We start from the raw sequence: 19282 nt of genomic DNA, 5'->3' as shown, positions 1-19282 counted from the left end.
ACTTCATGGTTTGAAGTGTTGGCAGCCAATCAAAGCTGTGCATTGCCCTGCACGAGCTCATCTTTTTTTGTGAATACTTTGCAGCCATAGATTTACAAATTTGAATTTCCCTAAAGTCCTCAAAAGCTACTGAACAGATTTACACCAATTAAGCAAAAGATCAATCTGCATTCCGAAAGCTAGCTTTCTGACAGATCTGGTGTAATTTGGGCTGTAGACGTGTCTAAAGGTCCTATGGGAATAAACATGGGAAACACAACTTTTTTGACCCCGCCTTCCTTTTTCTTGTCCCTGCTTGACAGATCACCCTGAAACTTTTAGTACACAACAAGAATCACAGCAACACTTTTTTCAAACTTTTGTGAGGATTCGTCAAATGGTGCCATAAATATAGGCAAGTCCAAAACGCTTTTTCTATGGAAACATGGCCCCAACTATAACTACCTAGTGGCGACCACCACTAGAGTGTCTGTATAAATATATATTTTTTTTTTTCTAAAAAGTCAGAGCTGAAAATATGAAAATATTCACAACCTGAAAATGTCCACAACCTTTTAGAGGGTGGTGAGAGCGCCAGAGTCAAATACATTAGAGGTTACTTTGTGCAGTGTAATTAAAAATCTGGTACAAATCCTGTAACCACAGACATTTCTGCTAAAAGACGTGCAAGCTCAGGTTGACTGTTATGTGTAAAAAAGGAATGCAATTGGCGTAAAGAAATTGCATAGCTGGTCATGAGTGCCACTTTAAAGCAACATATAGGGACTATGCTCCCAAAGCTGTGCAGATGGTGAAAATATGTGGGCGTTCACCGGTTTTATACATTAAGTGAATAAAAGAAACGAAGACTGAAGTTAGGGAAGTTTCAGTTAATGTTGCCGGTTTTCTAAAAATAAGCACCAGATATCTAAGTGCTTATAGAATACTTCAGAAGAAAATAAGAAACAGATATCTAAGTGCTTATAGACTACTTCAGAAGGCTACTGAAACTCCGCCTGCAAAGTATATGTACAACAGCAGGATTGAGGCGGTAATGTTCATACCCTCGCAGAATCACAGGACAGCTGTTTTGGGGGTTTGCGGCGCTGCTGCACAGGAAACCGTCCCCACTGATCTCATGTGGTAGCTTGTGCCGCATACATTAATTTTACATCCTAAAAGTCCACACAAATTGCCGAAACGTGTGTGTTAGCAGTCCGTCCGTGGGCGATCTTCATGACAAGCGAGCGAGCTAACTGCTAAACTTTATAGAGCTTATTCCAGAATGAAGGTATGATAAGCAGAAATCGAGCAATGTCACTATCATGTTGATTGCCTAGTATAATGGTGTGAAACAGCATACATATATATTTTTTTGCAAAATCAGCACAGGAAAGGATAATTTGAGGGGAGTACAGTTCTAGAGTAGGTGAAGTAATTGATGCTTCAGAATTTAAAGCGTGCACAGAGAGTAAAAAAAAAAGTAGAACAGATTTCCGAAGGCACGATGTAGCTGCAGAACAGCAACACGAAATAAAGCTTTTGCTTCTTGTACTTGGAAGAGCGGTATTACAGTAACACGAGCAGGTTTATAGAGAAGGCTGGGTGACGCTAGGTTGCACATGTGATATCGGCTAGAGCGGACAATCACCATTATTCCTTAAAAAAAAAAAAAGTTTAATTAGTAAGACTGTCTACTAAAATGCTATGTTTCCCGCCGGGCGAGCGTGCGCTACTCCAAAGCGCAAAAACACACTGATGACAGACCAGACAGACGGGTGCTTTTGTATTCCTAATGAGCGGTGCAACAAACACGCGAGTACAGATGGCACGTGTGACCTACATCTGATGGGCCCCTGGCTAAAAAAATAAACACTGTCAAAGGCAAAAAACCTAGCACATATATAAAAAAGATATTGTCCCAGTTATCCTGACACGTAATTCAGTACTTTTTAGAGGCAATTGAGTAATGTGCACAGGGAATGCAGTCCTCTCAGAGAGCAGAGCCAGTGCCTTAAATGGGCCAAGCTTGTATCTCATGATGTGGTTCGAAGCTAAAGGAGAATTACAATTGAATAGACCAAATATTGACAAAAAGCCCATTTATTTGATTCTATTAAACAATCGTCTGGCAAGACAGGTAAGCAGCCTCAAAGGCCAGACCTAAAAAAGCATAGAAGGCACCAATAACCTGCTGAAAGTGCTTAGACACACTTTTCTTGGACCCAGATGGTAGGAAGACTGATGCAGGGAGCTCCATCACCCATCTGGAGGTAGGTGCTGGGGGTGAGTGTTTGAAAAAGTTTCAACACTCCATCCATCCTTTTATTTTGTGATGTTGCTATTTGCACCCTAAGTGGCTAGGGTATGCCTAGACATGGGTCGCTTGCTCGCTGCACCACTGGATTCAAGCTAGCCTGGCTGATGAGGGATGATATCCTGAAACCGGTCCCAGAATGCTTGTTTCCGGTCCAGGCAGGACCTGGGGCTTGGAAGTTCGGGCTGGATTGTTCCCATGGGGAGCAGGGTCAAGACTGATTTGCATATGGCTGTGTCCAAACTGGCATGACGTTGTAAGCAAAATAACAATGGATTGAACCCAGATCTGTGACTGGGGGTGAGTGTTTGAAAAGTTTCAATACTCCGTCCATCATTTTATTTTCGATGTTTCCCAGCTCACACATGCTAAAGGCTGGACCTGCCTGCAGGTACCGGAAATAGTTGAGGAACTTAAGTAGCAGTACAAGTCATCAATATTTTGACAAAGACAATGTGCAAAGAAGGGTGCACCTTTTACTAATCAGAGGCCACCGATAGTTGCACCAATATTCTCTTTTTCAGCTCAAGGAAACAGGCTATTACTCTTTGGAAAGCACAGTTTAAGAAATAAAAATTGCCAAAAACAGAATGTATTGTTCCACCTATCAATGATAAATGTTTGTGTATTGTGGGAGTTATTTTCTTTTTATGATTATATGTGATTTGAGTCATTTGCAATTGAAATAAAAAAACTTTGATGTACAGAACTATGTTTTTATGGTTTACAGTAGCTAGGCCTCAACTCCATTTTGAAATAACATGGCTACCATCTGATCATATTCTTCATGTTCATATTACTCATTGACAACGCACACATCGTTCTTTGTTTTGTAATGATGTTCTCGAAGAACTCTAGAGGAAGCCCTTAGATACCTTTAGGCTCACACATTGTATTGCATTCATTTTTTAATCTTTCCATTGATCATGTAACTAGTTTTGTTCTGACATCTCCAATGACGTACGGTCAGAAAGGGCAAATTATTATTTGGGAAGTTGACTAGTGGTAGGATGGTGATGTAACATGACGCTTTAGTATGCTGAAATGTTATTTATTGTTAAATCAATACATTTGTTCACCTCCCGCTCACTGTGCAATTTCTATTGCTTTCTATGGTGAAACTAGCAATGAAAACCCTTGCATTTGGGTGTGAGCCGAATCTTTTTGGGCCTCTTGTAGGAATGCCAGCCGGTTTCTCTATTGATTTGCTGCACATTTTGGATTTTGACTGTTTTTCAAATTTTGCTTAAAGCCGATTCTATTGAAACTCTGGAAGCCTTAATGGCAATTCATTTCTGTGTCCTTTGGCTGATTTACTGAGACTGCTGTATTTTTTTATTTTTCTTCATTGCACTTTAAATATTTAATAAACCTTAATGGTTTTTCAAAATTTACTGATCCCAAACTCTTTTTTAGTTAATCTTATGTATTGATTGTATTTTTAAATGCTGATTTGAATCTGATCTTTAAGGACACATTGCCTCATCCATGCTTTAGGACAACACCATCCCTGAACCCAACGAGGTGTGCTACGAGTATCAAGCAGATTTTCGAAGAGTGCCAACAGTATCCCAATTGTTAAAAAAGGAAAAACAAAAAAAAAAACAGTAGATACATGGATCATGGTACATCGATAGTCAACCTGATTATAGAATTCTTAGATGAGTTGTCACCTTAAGTCTTGAAAAAAATATTGCAGTTACTAGCGAAATCTGAACACTAATACAAATAAAATCAATGGAAGGAAAAGCATAAAACGGTAAAAACAATGACCATGTAAAAGTATTAAAACAATGAAAATGATGGTATTAGGATTCCATGTGAACAAATATGGAATGCGTCTTCAGGGCAGTTGGGCCGACAAGGCAGAATCATTTGAAAAAGGTATGCACCTGGAACCTTTCACGGAACAGTTTTTCTTCTTTTTCCTTTTTCTTGGATTTGCATTTCAAGACAGTCCTAAAAAGCAAAACAAAAAGCCTTTAGTATGTTTACTTGACTCATTGTATATAATAAGAAACTGGCACAGCATGCGAGTCTGGAGACCCGCGTGGATTTGTATCATGCGTTTTTAATTAAAGGATATAGCTAATTTTTAAAGTTAATAAAGTGCTGCACTGTGCCAGGTTTGTGGGTCCGACTACAGACAGGTGTAGCGGTCTGGAAAAATGTACTGTCAGCAAACAACATGAAAATATAGGACATACTCATGTACAGACAGGGGCTTTTGGTCATCCCAGTTCAACTAATGGTTTATTTGGCCATGCCCTCTTCAGGAACTGTCTCTTTCAGTTCTCCAAGAAACTGTGGGAAGACCTGATGACATATCTCGTGTACTTTTTGTACGGAGGCCAGTGCTCTCACCAACAACCCCGTCCATCCCACTGCTTTTTCGCCCCCCCTCAGTTTTTGTGTGTGGTGTAGCACAGTGACGCCAGACACCGCACAGGGCTGGACTGGCCATAGCAGGTGTCAGACATGTTCCTGGGAGGCTGGAAGTGTTAAGGACGGTTTCGCAGTGGTGGAGGATGGTTTTGTGATGGTGGGGGGGAGAGTCAGTATTGCAGAGGTGTTGCAATATTGGCCCCCAGTAACAAAAGTAGCAGTGCTTCACACTTGTACCCCACTCTCCCTCCTGCCATCCAGGGGCTGGTCTGACAAAATTGCCAGAGCTGCTTTGGGTTCCCAGTCCGGCCCTTACACAGCAGTGCACTGTCAATTGCGTACAGGAACATTCGAGTAGCATTTCTGGTGCTGGAAGCCAGAGCATCATTTCATCAGCTCTCCGGCAGCATCTATAGTTCCATGACTGCTTCTTCAGAATAATACCTTGTTTTAGTCTCCCAGGGGCGCTGACCCTGTTCTTCTAGATGACTGGAGGGAGTACAGTTTGTATCGCTACAACTCAAAGGCTTCTACTAAACTCCCACTGGCATATTTAGGCAAGCTTAAATACTTAGCCTCTATTCTACAAAACCTGAGGCAGCCTGAATAATAATCTCTGCCTGTGCCTCTATATAGCCGAGCAGTGTCAGGGCCACATATATGGTGCCACGACAGATTCATCATGCCAATACTTCTTAGGAACAGTGTTGGTGGCCCCTCCCCTCTAGTTCATGTGCCATTGATTAATTTGTCAGTGTTTGCAGATGGTCAGCACCAACACATGTTGCTTCAGGCACTTATTATCAGCTGAGATTGATGCAGTAAGAATATTCGTGGTGCAGTTGCCATTGCTGTGATGTCCCTGACCCTTATCCTCTAGCTTTACAGAGAACTGCACCTTGGAAATGTTTAGTGCAGAGGCAAAAATTATGACTTGTTACACATAGGAGAAGGCTACCCCCTAAAAGCAACCATTGGCAATGACAACAGGTCTGGCATATAATTCCAACTACTTGTGACTGGTGTTTTGGTGTTTGGTATTCAATTCAATTATTTTCCAGTCATGCATGCATGCATCTGCCCACTGACAGCCACCCACACAAACTCAACAAGCATAATAAAAAAATTACCCAAAAACGTTTTTAAGAAATGCCACCAAAGCGTGGTGGGCACATGCATGCAACAAAAAATAAAATTAAATATAGCTTCCAGTGGCCACTTTGCAATGGTAGGTGTTAGAAATGGGGTCTCTAGTTGGCAGAGGTATACACCCTTGTCCAAGTAGGGGCCACAATCCTAGTCAGGGTAAGTCACACATAATCCAAGTTATCCTGTGCCCACCCTCTGGTAGCTTGGCCCTGAGCAGTCAGGCTTAACTTAGAAGGCAATGTGTAAAGTATTTGTGCAATAAAGCATGCAATAACAGTGAAAACACCACACAAATACACCACAGAGGATTAGAAAAATCTAAGATATTTATTTGAGTGAACTAAGGTCAAAACAATCAAGATTTGATAAGTACGAGTTGAAATATCCTTTTGTAATGATAAGAAGAGTCTTAAGTCTTTAAAAATCAACTATTGTCTCTTGTAAGCACAAAGTACCTGGTATGCGTCAAAATTACATGCACGGAGACCGCAGAGGAGGAGATTCATGGAACATGACAGGTGTATGTTGGACTTCCTGGAGCACATAGACGATGCATCGATTCTTTTCCACACGTCAAGGACTTTGAGTTGAATTCTGTCGTGCAGGCTTGAACCCTCTTTGCAATGCGGGGTCTTTTGACGCCCAGGGATGATGCGTGGAAATCCTGGGCGTGCAGGATGAACTCTCAGGAGCTGCATCGATCCAGTGGGCGCTGTGTTGGAGTTTCTGTTGCCCGGGAGGCGCTGAGTCGATTTTCCCCACAGGAAGTCAGGCTGCGTCGTTCCAGCTCAGCGATGCGTTGATCCAGCGGTCTGTGCATCAAAGTTCCGGTCGCAATGCTGGCACTGCATCTATCTCCTCTCGGGGAGCCAGGCTGCGTTGTTCCAGGTCGGCAATGTGGTGATTCCGTCACCACTAGGCAGGCTGTGCGTTGATTTGGGCAGGCTGTACATCGATTTTCGGCACACAAGGAGCTCCTTTACAGAGGTGAAGTCATTTTGGCCCTGCGACTTCAGGAAACAAGAGGCAAGCTCAATCCAAACCCTTGGAGAGCACTTCTCAGAAGAGCCAGAGGCCAGCGGGCCAACAGCAAGGCAGCAGTCTTTTACAGCAAAGCAGTCTAGGTGAGTCCTTTGGGTAGCCAGGCAGCCCCTTTTGACAGGTTGCAGGATCTGGTTCAGAGTGTCTGTCCCAGGAAGCATTTAAGTTGGTAGGGTCAGGGACCCAGTTTATAAACACAAAAGTGCCTTTGAAGTGGGGGAGACCTCAAAGAGTGGTTTCGAAGTGTACAAGGTCCCCTTTCATTACAACCCTGTCTGCCAGGGTCCCAGTAGGGGGTTTGGCAGTCCACTGTGTGAGGGCAGGCCAGTGTCTTTTGAAATGTGTCAGCCCCCCCACCATTCTAGCCCAGGAAGATCCATTCAGTATGCAGAAGTGTGCAGGTGTGACTGAGCATCCTGTTTTTGTGGTTGTCTGGGGAAAAATGCACAAGAGCAGTCAACCAGCCCAGACGTGGATTGGAGACTGGCTGTAAGGCACAGAAGGATTTTAAGTGCAGAGAAAGGCTCACTTTCTAAAAGTGGCATTTCTTAAATAGTAATATAAAATTCAACCTCACCGGTCAGCAGGATTTTGTATTACCATTCTGGCCATACTGTGACCGGTCTACCCCTTTCTGATCACAACCTACCACTCGAACAGTATATGAGGGTAGCCCTAATGTTAGACTATGAAAAGGAGCAGGCCTCACAGCAGTGGAAATCAAATATGTCCTTCCTTTCACCTACATGGCACCCTGCCCTGTGGGTTACCCAGGGCCTACCTTACGGGTGACTTATGTGTAGAAAACGCAGAGTTTCAGACTTGGCAAATACTTTTAAATGCCAAGTTGAAGTGGCAGTGAAACTGCACACACAGGCCTTGCAATGGCAGGCCTGAGACATGGTTAAGGGGCTACTAATGTGGATGGCACAATCAGTGCTGCAGGCCCACTAGAAGCATTTAATTTACATGCCCTGTGCACTTACTAGGGACGTACAAATGAATTAAATATGCCAATTGGGTATGAGCAAATGTCATCATGTTTTAAGGGCGAGAGCATATGCACTTCAGCACTGTTCATCAGTGGTAAAGTGCTCAGAGTCCTAAAACCAGCAAAAACAGTGTCAAAAAGTGGAGGGAGGCAGGCAAAAAGTTGGGGGTGACCACCCTAAGGCTGTCAGGTCTAACGTTTCCCTCACAGCAGAAAGTGGGGAGAGCTATCCAACCCCTTGGGAGCTCTCATTGCTAAGGCGGAAGTATCTGGAGAGACCACCAGCACTGGTGTAGTCAGTCCCCGGGCGATGCTCCACCGTAAAGCCCGTCCCATGTAGGGAAATGGACCACCTCAAGAGTTTAGGATTCTCTCCCCTCATCTGCATATCTGCATGAGCCATATGAGGGTCGTGTGGTCTGTCTGAACCCGTAAGTGAGTCCCAAACAGGTATGGTCTCAGCTTCTTCAGTGCCTAGATCACAGCAAATGCTTCTCTTTCAATAGCACTCCACCTCTGTTCCTGTGGTAATAGTGTTCTGCTAATAAAGACTACCGGTTGGTCTAGGCCCTCCTCATTCAGCTGTGCTAGCGTCTGTCTGCACGATTAATTCTTTAGAGTAGTCAGGTGGCTTGAGCACAGGTGCAGTGCACATGGCTTTCTTCAGTGAGTCAAAGGCTTACTGACAAGCCTCTGTCCAATTCACCAACCTAGATTGCTTTTTGGATGTGAGTTCTGTTAAGTGGGCCACTATGGTGCCATAACCCTTAACACATCTGCAGTGATATCTGGTGAGACCTAAGAAGGCTCTCATCTCTGTCTGGGTTCTAGGTGGTTGACAGGCATTGATTGTTTCAATCTTGGCCTGGAGGGGCTGCACCTTGCCACCACCTACTAGGAACCCGGCCCAATCTGGCACTTACTGGCCTTAATGGTCAGGCCTGCCTGTTGCAGGGCCTGAAGCACCTCCTTGAGGTTGAGCAGGTGTTCCTCCCAGCTGGAACTATATACAGCAATGTCACTAGGTAAGCTGCGCAGAAGGCATCCTTGCCAGCTAGGACCCCATTAACCAACTGTTTGGAAGGTAGTAGGGGCATTTTTCAGTACTTTGAACTGATAATGGCCCTCAGGAGTAGAAAAAGCAGATCTCTCTTTTTGCCCCGTCAGTCAAGACGATCTGCCAGTACCGTGTCGTCAAAGGTACTGAGGAACTTAGCAGCGCCTAGCCTGTCTACAAGCTCATCAGCTCGGGGGATGGGATGAGCATCTGTCTTTGTGACAGAGTTACGATCCAGGTGGTCCACGCAGAACCTAAGCTCTGGCTTGGCACCGGGAGTGGCAGCCTTGGGAACCAACACCACTGGGCTGGACCAGGGACTGCTCGACTTCTCAATCACCCCAAGAGCTAGCATCTTGGCAACTTTCTCCTTGATGCTGGATCTCACCTTATCTGACACACTGTAAATTTTATTCTTTACGGGGGACTGTCTCCTGTGTCAATACCATGGACACACAAGTGTGTGAGCCAGGGGCGAGGAAAAACAGGGAAGAGAACTGCTCCTATAACTCGTAGCAGTCTCCACTGGTCTAGGGTCAGGGAGTCCATGAGACTGACACCCTCCACTGACCCATCACCTTCTTTGGCAGAGAGGAGGTCAGGGAGAGGCTCACTCTCCTCTTCCATACCATCATCTGTCACCAGAAGCATGCTGAATTCAGCCCTCTCAACATGAGGCTTCAGTCTGTTCTGATGGAGCACCCTTAGGTGGTTTCTACGGGACATGAGTTCCACTAAGTAAGTGGCCTCCCCCTTCCACTCCTTGATCTCGAATGGGCGTCTCCAGGTAGAAATTCTATCAGGGTGGCCTTCTGGTCATACCACTGCTTCATCACCTCTTGACTGGCCTTGAGATTGCTCTTGGCCTGTTTCCAGAAGTGTTGCATCTGGTTGCGGAGGGCCAGCATGTAACTGACCACATCCTGAAGTGGGGTTCCTGGGAGCTTTCTCCCACCCTTCTTTCACTATGCTTAGGGGCCCCCTGACAGGGTACGCATAGAGAAGTTCAAACGGGCTGAACCCCACCCCTATCTTGGGCACCTCTCTATAAGCAAAGAGAAGGCATGGCAAGAGGACGTTCCACTTATGCCTCATGTACGCCTGTGATCATGCCTATTAGGGTCTTGTTGAACCTTTCCACAAGCTCATTGGATTGGCAATAGTAAGGGTTGGTGAACCAGTAGGTCACCCCACACGCATCCCACATGGACTTCATGTACACAGACATGAAGTTTGTGCCTCTGTCAGACACAACCTCTTTTGGGAATCCCACATGGGTAAATATCCCCATCAAAGGTGGATAGGTGGAGGTATCTATCAAATTCAGTCTCTAAAACACTGTTTTAATATTGAATGTGTGTGCGCGAGTTGCAGTGAATGCACAGGTGTAGCTTCAGGGGGTATTTTGGGTGTTACATCCCCCTAATAAATGTATTTTCTGACAAATAGTTGGGTACAGGTCCTTTTAGTCGGGTGGTGAGAGATGCTGGTCGAATTTCACCAGGAATATTTGCATACACACAGACAAATGTTTTGACAGTCCTACAAAATATTGGTTATTTTCCAAAATATGGCGTTCTCTCGAAATACTTGATATCCATCAGCATTCCACTCACCTTCCACTGCCCTGTAGGCCTCTCAGGCACCCTGCTTCTCGTATAATGTATTTAAATATTATATGCCAGCATGGTTGCCGGAAAATATGAAGGTCACCCCCCTTCCACAAAAAAAAAACATATCTTACTGACAAAGCTACACCCCTGGGGTTTGTAAAGGCCGCTTACATTTATTAAGTTGCTTATTTAGAACTCTTGTTTGCTCTGGAAATGATTGCCACTTGTGCCACAGTGTTGTAACACCCATGACCCCATGCAAGGTAGAGGAAGTGTCCTTTTACCATTGCTTAGATGGGTGGAGGATGCGGTATTCTTTATAATTATCTTTCCCCAGTCGATCCAGTGTTTCTTAACATTATCTCAATGGAGGAAGTTATTATTGCATGAGCGTATGGAGGATGTAGCCTTGTCCTGGATGGTGAAAGGGAAGGGATTTCGCTGGGTATCCTTTCCCAGAAGGAGGGGAATACGAGCGCTGAGTGAAATTACATAGGTAACTATGAACAGCTGGTATGTGCAGAACACAGAAATTGCAGAAATACATCATTAAGATCTAAATAAACAAATGCTATTACTTTGATTATTATTGATGGCTGTTGATGTTATTTCTGGAGTTGCTTGACTCACTTTCAGGTCTGGTTGTGACTGCCAATCTTCTTATTGTACATCATCGCCAAAAGACTCTGCAGAAGTAAATAGGTCCCAAAGGCAAGACCTACTAGCTTTTCCAATGCTTTTTTACTAGCATCTCGAGGTCAGGGGAGTAACAAAAGGTCCATGCGGTGCGGGGGCCGAGTTCGAGAGGGGCTCCTCAGCACAGCACCTGGCCTGAGTCTGGAAGTGCCCTCCCTCCTCCATGTTGTGTGTAGGGGGCCCGCATACAGTTTTGTTACGCCATTGCTTGGGGTAACACAAACTAAGGCAGAGAGAGTATATCTAGGGTGCTGAATAGTTGTCTCCAGCCTTGTGGGAGTAAAACAATTTTTGCCTATACACTCATCCTCGGGCCAACATTTCTTCTGCAACACTTCGTCTCGAGCATGCTAACTACATTGGCTATACCACCGAATTGCGCATTTGTGATACTACAACACCCTATCCCTTCCCTCATCATACCATCCTTTTTCCACTGTGGTAGCTTTTGGGAAATCTTGGACCAACAAGCCCCGAAAGTCACTAAGCCACGCCCCTCATTTTAGTCATCAGTGTATTTAACCACTTGAGTACGACACCAGGGAGGGGGTTAAAAAATCCTTTGGTGCGTTGCACCCGAGGCTTCTATTTTTGTGTAAAAATACCTCGGGAGACGTGGAAGATCCCCCTGCGAAGATCCCCCTGCTCCCCTACCCACCCCTTTGTGACATCAGCGAGCTGCGCCGACATCACTATCGGTTTTCTCCATCGGAGCGGGAAGCGGCTTCCGATGGGGAAAACAGCCCCAAACGGCCTTCCTGGCTTTGGGAAGGCCTTGTTTGAAAGGGGAGATTTTCCCCTTTCGAACAAGGCCTTCCTGAACTGGTTTCCTGCCACCCCCCGGGCATATTTTTTATTAAAAAAGGAAGGTATATCCCTGGGGGGGGGCACGATTGCGTCCCCCAGGGATTAAAAAATATTTTTAAAAAAAGGTAAATAAAAAAAAACAAAAAAGAAATGGACAGGGGGGGTCGCCTGTGAGCAGGGGACACCCTGTGGGGGCAATCATTTTATTTTAATTGTTGTATGGTTTCCCTGGGGGGCACTATAAAAAAATATATAGATCTATACATATCGATATCTCTCTCTATATATATGTATATATATATATATATATATATATATATATATATATAGCGATCACTTTTGTCAATATGTGGGTGTGGTTTACCTGGGGGCTAAAATCGGCCCCAGGAAAACCACACCCACATATTAAAGTGATATATATATATATATATATATATATATATTTCGCCAACAGTTGCAGTTGCAACTTGCATCTTCAAAGTAATGCACATACTTCAACGGATGTGTTTCAACTGTAGCTTTTAGGCAGCAATTAAAAAAATGTCAAATAAGACTTGTGATTATGTTTCTGCTACAAAAGGATCAGACTTTTGTCTAGTGGCAGTTTTGATACCATAAAGTAGCAGAAGGTTTATATGCCTACTGTTACAAATGGGGTCTTTGGTTGACAGTCAGGTTAGCCCCTTTTCAAGCAAGGACCCTCATTCTAGTCAGGGTAAAAGAGAATCACCCTCAGCTAACCCCTGCTTACCCCATTGGTAGCTTGGCAGAGCAGTAGGCTTAACTTTAGAGCGCTAGGTGTAAAGTATTTGTGCCAACACACACATCAACTTAATGAAAACACTACAAAATGACAACACAGGTTTAGAAAAATAGGAAATATTTATCTAAACAAAGCAAGACTAAAATGACAAAAATCCACAATACATGAGGTCCAGTCTTTGCCCTCTTATTCTGGCAGAAGCAGCAACTGCAGGAGGGCTCCCCAAAGCACAGTCACAGACAGGGCAGCTCTTCGCCCTCAGCTCTTCTCCAGGCAGAGGTTCCTTTTGGTTTCCAGAAGTGTTCTAAAGTCTGTGGTTTTGGGTGCCCTTCTTATACCCAATTTCTCCTTTGAAATAGGCCTACTTCAAAGCAAAGTCTCTCTTGATTGTGAAATCCTGCTTTGCCCAGACACTCACCAGGGGGTTGGAGACTGCATTGTGTGAGGGCAGGCACAGCCCTTTCAGGTGTGAGTGACCACTCCTCCCCTCCCTCCTAGCACAGATGGCTCATCAGGAAATGCAGACTACACCTCAGCTCCCTTTGTGTCACTGTCTAGTGTGAGGTGCAACCAGCTCAACTGTCAAACTGACCCAGACAGGGAATCCACAAACAGGCAGAGTCACAGAAATGGTATAAGCAGGAAAATGCTCACTTTCTAAAAGTGGCATTTTCAAAAACACAATCTTAAAATCAACTTTACTAAAAGATGTATTTTCAAATTGTGAGCTCAGAGACCCCAAACTCCACATGTCCATCCGCTCCTAAAGGGAATCTACACTTTAATCAGATTTAAAGGTAGCCCTCATGTTAACCTATGAGAGGGACAGGCCTTGCAACAGTGAAAAACGAATTTAGCAATATTTCACTGTCAGGACACATAAAACACATTACTATATGTCCTACCTTAACCATACACTGCACTCTGCCCTTGGGGCTACCTAGGGCCTACCTTAGGGGTGTCTGACATGTAAGAACAGGGAAGGGTTAGGCCTGGCAAGTGGGTTCACTTGCCAAGTCGAATTTACAGTTAAAACTGCACACACAGACACTGCAGTGGCAGGTCTGAGACATGATTACAGAGCTACTTGTGTGGGTGGCACAGCCAGTGCTGCAGGCCCACTAGTAGCATTTGATTTACAGGCCCTGGGCACCTCTAGTGCGCTGTACTAGGGACTTACTAATAAATCAAATATGCCAATCATGGCTAAGCCAATTACATACACATTTTGTAAAGGAGCACTCACACTTTAGCACTGGTTAGCAGTGGTAAAGTGCCCAGAGTAACAAAAACAGCAAAATCAGAGTCCAGCACACATCAACAACCTGGGGAACAGAGGCAAAAAGTTAAGGGAGACCACGCCAAGGATGAAAAGTCTAACACCTACTGCAAAGATCAAATCTGTATTTTATGTAAATAGCTGAGTACATTAGTCAAGTCAGCCATTGCCTGCGCTATAGAACAAATGAAATTTATGTGCGGGGGTTATGGAGATATGAAGGGTACTTTTGCTGGGTGGTAGTGAGGAAATCCGAGGAGGAGATCATGGGAGTGGGAGCACCAATAATGATTTTTGGACTGGGAGCTAGAGGTGCTGAATACTGTGACAATTGGTATGTGACAAGGTGAAGTAAAAGTGTGTCTTTTTTTGAGTGTCTTGAAAGAACGTACTGATTGAGGGAAGAAGCGGAGGTAAGGTATCCTCTACTGTTGCACATATCAAACACACATCCACCTGCAATTTTGTGACTGTCTACGTAGGCTACTGTTTTAGAGCAACAGTTTAGCCAGTAGCAGAGACGGCATCTTGTTGGATGACTGAGACAGCAGATACTGAGACAGCACCTGGGGGATAGGACAATGGCACAGACTCTGGGAGTGATTTTTCAGTCTGAGGAGTCCCATTCGATAACTCATCTTCTAGTGATTATGAGGGAGGTTGTTGGACTTTTGCTTATGCAGGGTCATCCCCAGTCTTTTTGCCTCCTGCCTCCTATTTTTTCTGACCTGTTGCTGTTGGCTTTTCAACTCTGAGCACTTTACCACTGCTAACCAGTGCTAAAGTGCATATGCTCTCCGTGTAAATTGTATGTAATTGGTTTATCCATGATTGGCCTATTTGATTTACTAGTAAGTCCCTAGTAAGGTGGACTAGAGGTGCCAGGGCCTGTAAATCAAATGCTACTAGTGGGCCTGTAGCACTGGTTGTGCCACCCACATAAGTAGCTCTGTAATCATGTCTCAGACCTGCCACTGCAGTGTCTGTAAGTGTATTTTTACACTGTAAATTCGACTTGGCAAGTGTACCCACTTGCCAGGCCTAAACCTTCCCTTTTCTTACATGTAAGGCACCCCTAAGGTAGGCCCTAGGTAGCCCCAAGGGCAGGGTGCAGTGTATGGATAAGGTAGGACGTATAGTAATGTGGTTTATATGTCCTGACAGTGAAATACTGCCAATTTCGTTTTTCACTGTTGCAAGGCCTGTCTCTCTCATAGGATAATATGGGGGCTACCTTTAAATATGATTAAAGTGTAGATTCCCCTAGAGAGTAGATGGACATGTGGAGTTTGGGGTCCCTGAACTCACAATTAAAAAATACATCTTTTAGTAAAGTTGATTTTAAGATGGTGAGTTTGAAAATGCCACTTTTAGAAAGTGAGCATTTTCTTGCTTAAATCATTCTGTGACTCTGCCTTGTTTGTGGATTCCCTGTCTGGGTCAGTTTGACAGTTGGGTTGTTTTTCACCACGCACTAGACAGTGACACAAAGGGGGCTGGGGTGTAACCTGCATTTCCTGATTAGCCATCTCTGCTAGGAGGGAGGGGTGGAGTGGTCACTCTCATCTGAAAGGACTGTGCCTGCCTCTGACAATGCCGGCTCCAACCCCCTGATGTGCGTCTGAGGCCTTGCCTGGGCAATGCAGGATTTTACAAGTAGGTGTGAGTCCCCTTTGAAGAAAGGTGACTTCAAAGACTAAAATGGGTATAAGAAGGGCACCCAAATCTACAGACTTTAGAAACACTTCTGGAACCAAGAGGAACCTCTGCCTGGAGAAGAGCTGATAGCTGAGGAAGAAGTGCTGCCCTGCCTGTGACTGTGCTTTGTGGAGCTTTCCTGCAGTGCTGCTTCTGCCAGAGAAAGAGGGCAAAGACTGGACTTTGTGTGCCTTCCATCTTGTGAAGAAATCTCCAAGGGCTTGATTTAGAGCTTGCCTCCTGTTGTTTGAAGTCTCAGGGACAGCAAAGACTTCTCTCTGCCAGCACCTGGAGTCTCTGGAGAGACTCCTACCCCGACAAGTGGTGCCCTATCCAGTCCCTGGGCCCTTGAAAGGAAAGCTGGTGGAAATCCAAAGAAATAGACTTCGGACGACTCCGGATGACGGCGCTGCTGAATCCGGTAACGCCGCCTGCGCCTGACGCCGTGACCTTCGCTGGAACGCGACGCTCTTCGCAGGCCCGACGCCGCAGCAGCCCCGCTGAAGTCCGCGACTCCGTGGAAGTCGCCACACCACGTTGTGACCGACGCCGCTCGAAGTGCACGGATTCAACGTTTCGCACAGACGCCGTGACTCCCGACTTCGCGCATCGGCTTGGTTTCACTCTTCACCAAAGGTACTGTACTTGGGGGTCTACACGACTCCGTGTCCGGCGCCGCTGGTGTCGGCTTGTTGGGAACGACTCCGTCACGACGCCGTGTTAACATCTCATCGAAGCATTTTTGTTTCTAAGCGCTATTTTTTAGTTTAATCTTTAAAAATTCATAACTTTACTTGTGTATGTCGGATTTTTGTTGTTTTGGTCTTGTTTTGTTTAGATAAATATTTCCTATTTTTCTAAACTGGTGTTGTGTCATTTTGTAGTGTTGTTCATTAAGTTACTGTGTGTGTTGGTACAAATACTTTACACCTAGCACTCTGAGGTTAAGCCTACTGCTCTGCCAAGCTACCAAGGGGGTAAGCAGGGGTTAGCCGAGGGTGATTCTCTTTTACCCTGACTAGAGTGAGGGTCCTTGCTTGAACAGGGGGTAACCTGACTGTCAACCAATGACCCCATTTCTAACATTGGTGATCAGCGGTTGGGATTTGTACTTGTATTTGTACTTGACATACAGTAATTAAGTGTACATTACTGTTTGAGTTCAGACTACTACGTGACCACATACTGCTTGTCTTGAGATTTTTGCTTTTTCTCTTTTTGTGGATTTTTCCCTACGTCCACTTTGTTTTTCTTTGCTGATCTTTGATTGACTTTGAACTTCATTTGGGAACTTGTTTCTGCATTTAGAACTTTGCACTCTTTTAACCTTTCATCATGTCTCAACTTGGAGATGCATCAGTTGAAGCTGTTTTTGACCGGAAGCAATTGGATAGTTATAACAAGGCTCAGCCAAAGCAGTTTTGTAAAAATTTTGGTTGTCTCATTAAGAGCTCTTCCAAGAAGGATGAGCTGAAAAAGGCGCTAAGGGCCTGGGTGACAACCAGAAGCACTGGAGGGCACACTGAGGATGAGTAGGAGGATGAGGAGGGAGGGCAATCAGTACATAATGGTATAGTGGGGGGACCTGTTATTCCCAGGGAAAGAGTCTCTAGGGCAGGAAGCAGTGTATCCTCCAAAGGTCTGACGCCTGAAGAATTGCAGGACAGAAAGGCAGAGAGGGCATACCAATTGGAGCTACAGAAGCTCAATCTGGAGAAAGGAAGAGATGAGAGAAGAGCAGTCCTTGAGGAAAGGAGGATGATTTATGCTTACAAGCTTAAATTGAAAGAGCTGGAAGTCATGAGGGCTGAGTCCAGCTGGAATGGTGGCAGCAACAATTTTATATCCAGTGCTGCTGAAGAAGTGCACATGCCCAGAGATGTGGTGCCCTACTTGAAGGAGGGAGTTAACACACGCCAGGAGGTTCAGGGGTATGAGGTAGCTCCAGTGATGCATAGGGTCCTTGAGGTGGATTGGGGAACTGGCATGGGGAGTCATATTCCTACTGGGGGAGGGACACTCTATTGACTCTAGGTGAGAGTGACAGTGAGAGGGGTTCCCCCCAGGTAGAAGTCCTGGTTATGGAGTGTGAAGACATCCCAGAAGAGTGTGGGTTGAGTGTCAGGGACAGTCAGGTACTGTCTCACCAGTCTCAGGAGGGTGATGTGGGGTGCTTTTTCAAAGCAGAGTCACTGGATGGTTGGGTGAAGGGTACTTTGGTTAATTCATATAAGGGGCCGAGTGATGTAATTGCTGGAGAGCATATGTCTAGTCCTTATTTTCCAGAGCTACGCCAACACCAGGTGGAGTGTGAGTTCTCTGACCCCAGGGAGCTTACAATGGAGGCAGACCTCTTGGTGAGTACCAGAGAGTCTGAAGAGGCATTTGGGGGGGCTCCTGAGAGGAGTGGTCTAGGTATTTCCCAACCAGGTGAGGTAGGGAAGGATTGTAGTGTCCCAGTGTAGTGGGATGGATGAGGGACCCCATGTCCAGTCTCTGAGGAGAGGGAATGGGGATGGGCTGAGGTCCAAGGTGCACGAGATCCGGTCCCAGGTCCTGGAGGGTTCCATGAGGGAACACCAGGAGGGGAGCCTAGCCTGAGCCATCTGTTGAGGGAGATCCCACAGTGTCAGGAGAACTTGGGGGGGTGGCTGTAGCCAGCGTCCCACCAGTTCAGGTGTCTGGCAGTACCACTCCTAGTGAGGGGGTGCAGAAGTCCAGACAGAGGGTTGAGAGGGGGTTGCGGACCCCAGTGGAGAACCTGGAGGGTCAGGGGTCAGCTCTGAGAGCAGAGCCCCCCAGGAATGACCTTGGTGAGACCATTTCTGAGTTGGGGGGAATCCAGACTCTGTCAGATGGGCAGAGGTCAGGGGACCTGCGCCAGCCAGACTCTTGTGTGGCCCTTGGGGACAGTGTGTCCCTTGAGGGGGGTAAGTGTGCCCCCCTGGAAGTCCTGGTGTGCCAGGCAAAGGTTCAACCGCAGGGTGGTGACTCTGGGTTGGATGACCAGGTTCAGAGGGTAAACTCTGACGTGGTGGGGGGTAGGTATGCCCCCCAGGAAGTCCTGGGTTGCCAGGCAGTGGTCCAGTCTGGAGGTAAACCCTGACCTGAAGGGGTGGGTGGTTTGCCCAATCACCCCCCCGGTGTGATTTCAAGGGGTACGTCGTGCCCGACGCCGCTCGAAGTGCACGGATTCAACGTTTCGCACATACGCCGCGACTCCCGACTTCGCGCATCGGCTTGGTTTCACTCTTCACCAAAGGTACTGTACTGGGGGTCTACGCGACTCCGTGTCCGGCGCCGCTGGTGTCGGCTTGTTGGGAACGACTCCGTCACGACGCCGTGTTAACATCTCATCGAAGCATTTTTGTTTCTAAGCGCTATTTTTGAGTTTAATCTTTAAAAATTCATAGCTTGACTTGTGTATGTCGGATTTTTGTCGTTTTGGTCTTGTTTTGTTTAGATAAATATTTCCTATTTTTCTAAACTGGTGTTGTGTCATTTTGT

General features: G+C 45.7%; 1 protein-coding gene across 5 annotated transcripts in view; it reads right to left on the bottom strand.

Annotated features, from left to right (window-relative positions):
- The window catches only part of FYB2 (FYN binding protein 2), a 408342-nt gene that overhangs the window by 41963 nt on the left and 347097 nt on the right, over positions 1 to 19282 (bottom strand). For all 5 annotated transcript variants that reach the window (XM_069232598.1, XM_069232597.1, XM_069232596.1 and 2 more), the window contains exon 13: positions 4189 to 4255. In XM_069232598.1, coding sequence (XP_069088699.1) covers positions 4189 to 4255 — 67 coding nt within the window. The remainder of the gene's footprint in view (positions 1 to 4188; positions 4256 to 19282) is intronic.

The sequence above is a fragment of the Pleurodeles waltl genome, chromosome 4_2 (genome assembly GCF_031143425.1).
Source record: "Pleurodeles waltl isolate 20211129_DDA chromosome 4_2, aPleWal1.hap1.20221129, whole genome shotgun sequence".
NCBI classification, from domain to species: Eukaryota; Metazoa; Chordata; class Amphibia; order Caudata; family Salamandridae; genus Pleurodeles; species Pleurodeles waltl.
The sequence above is the reverse complement of the archived record's forward strand: the minus strand, read 5'-3'. Positions and strand labels throughout refer to the sequence as shown.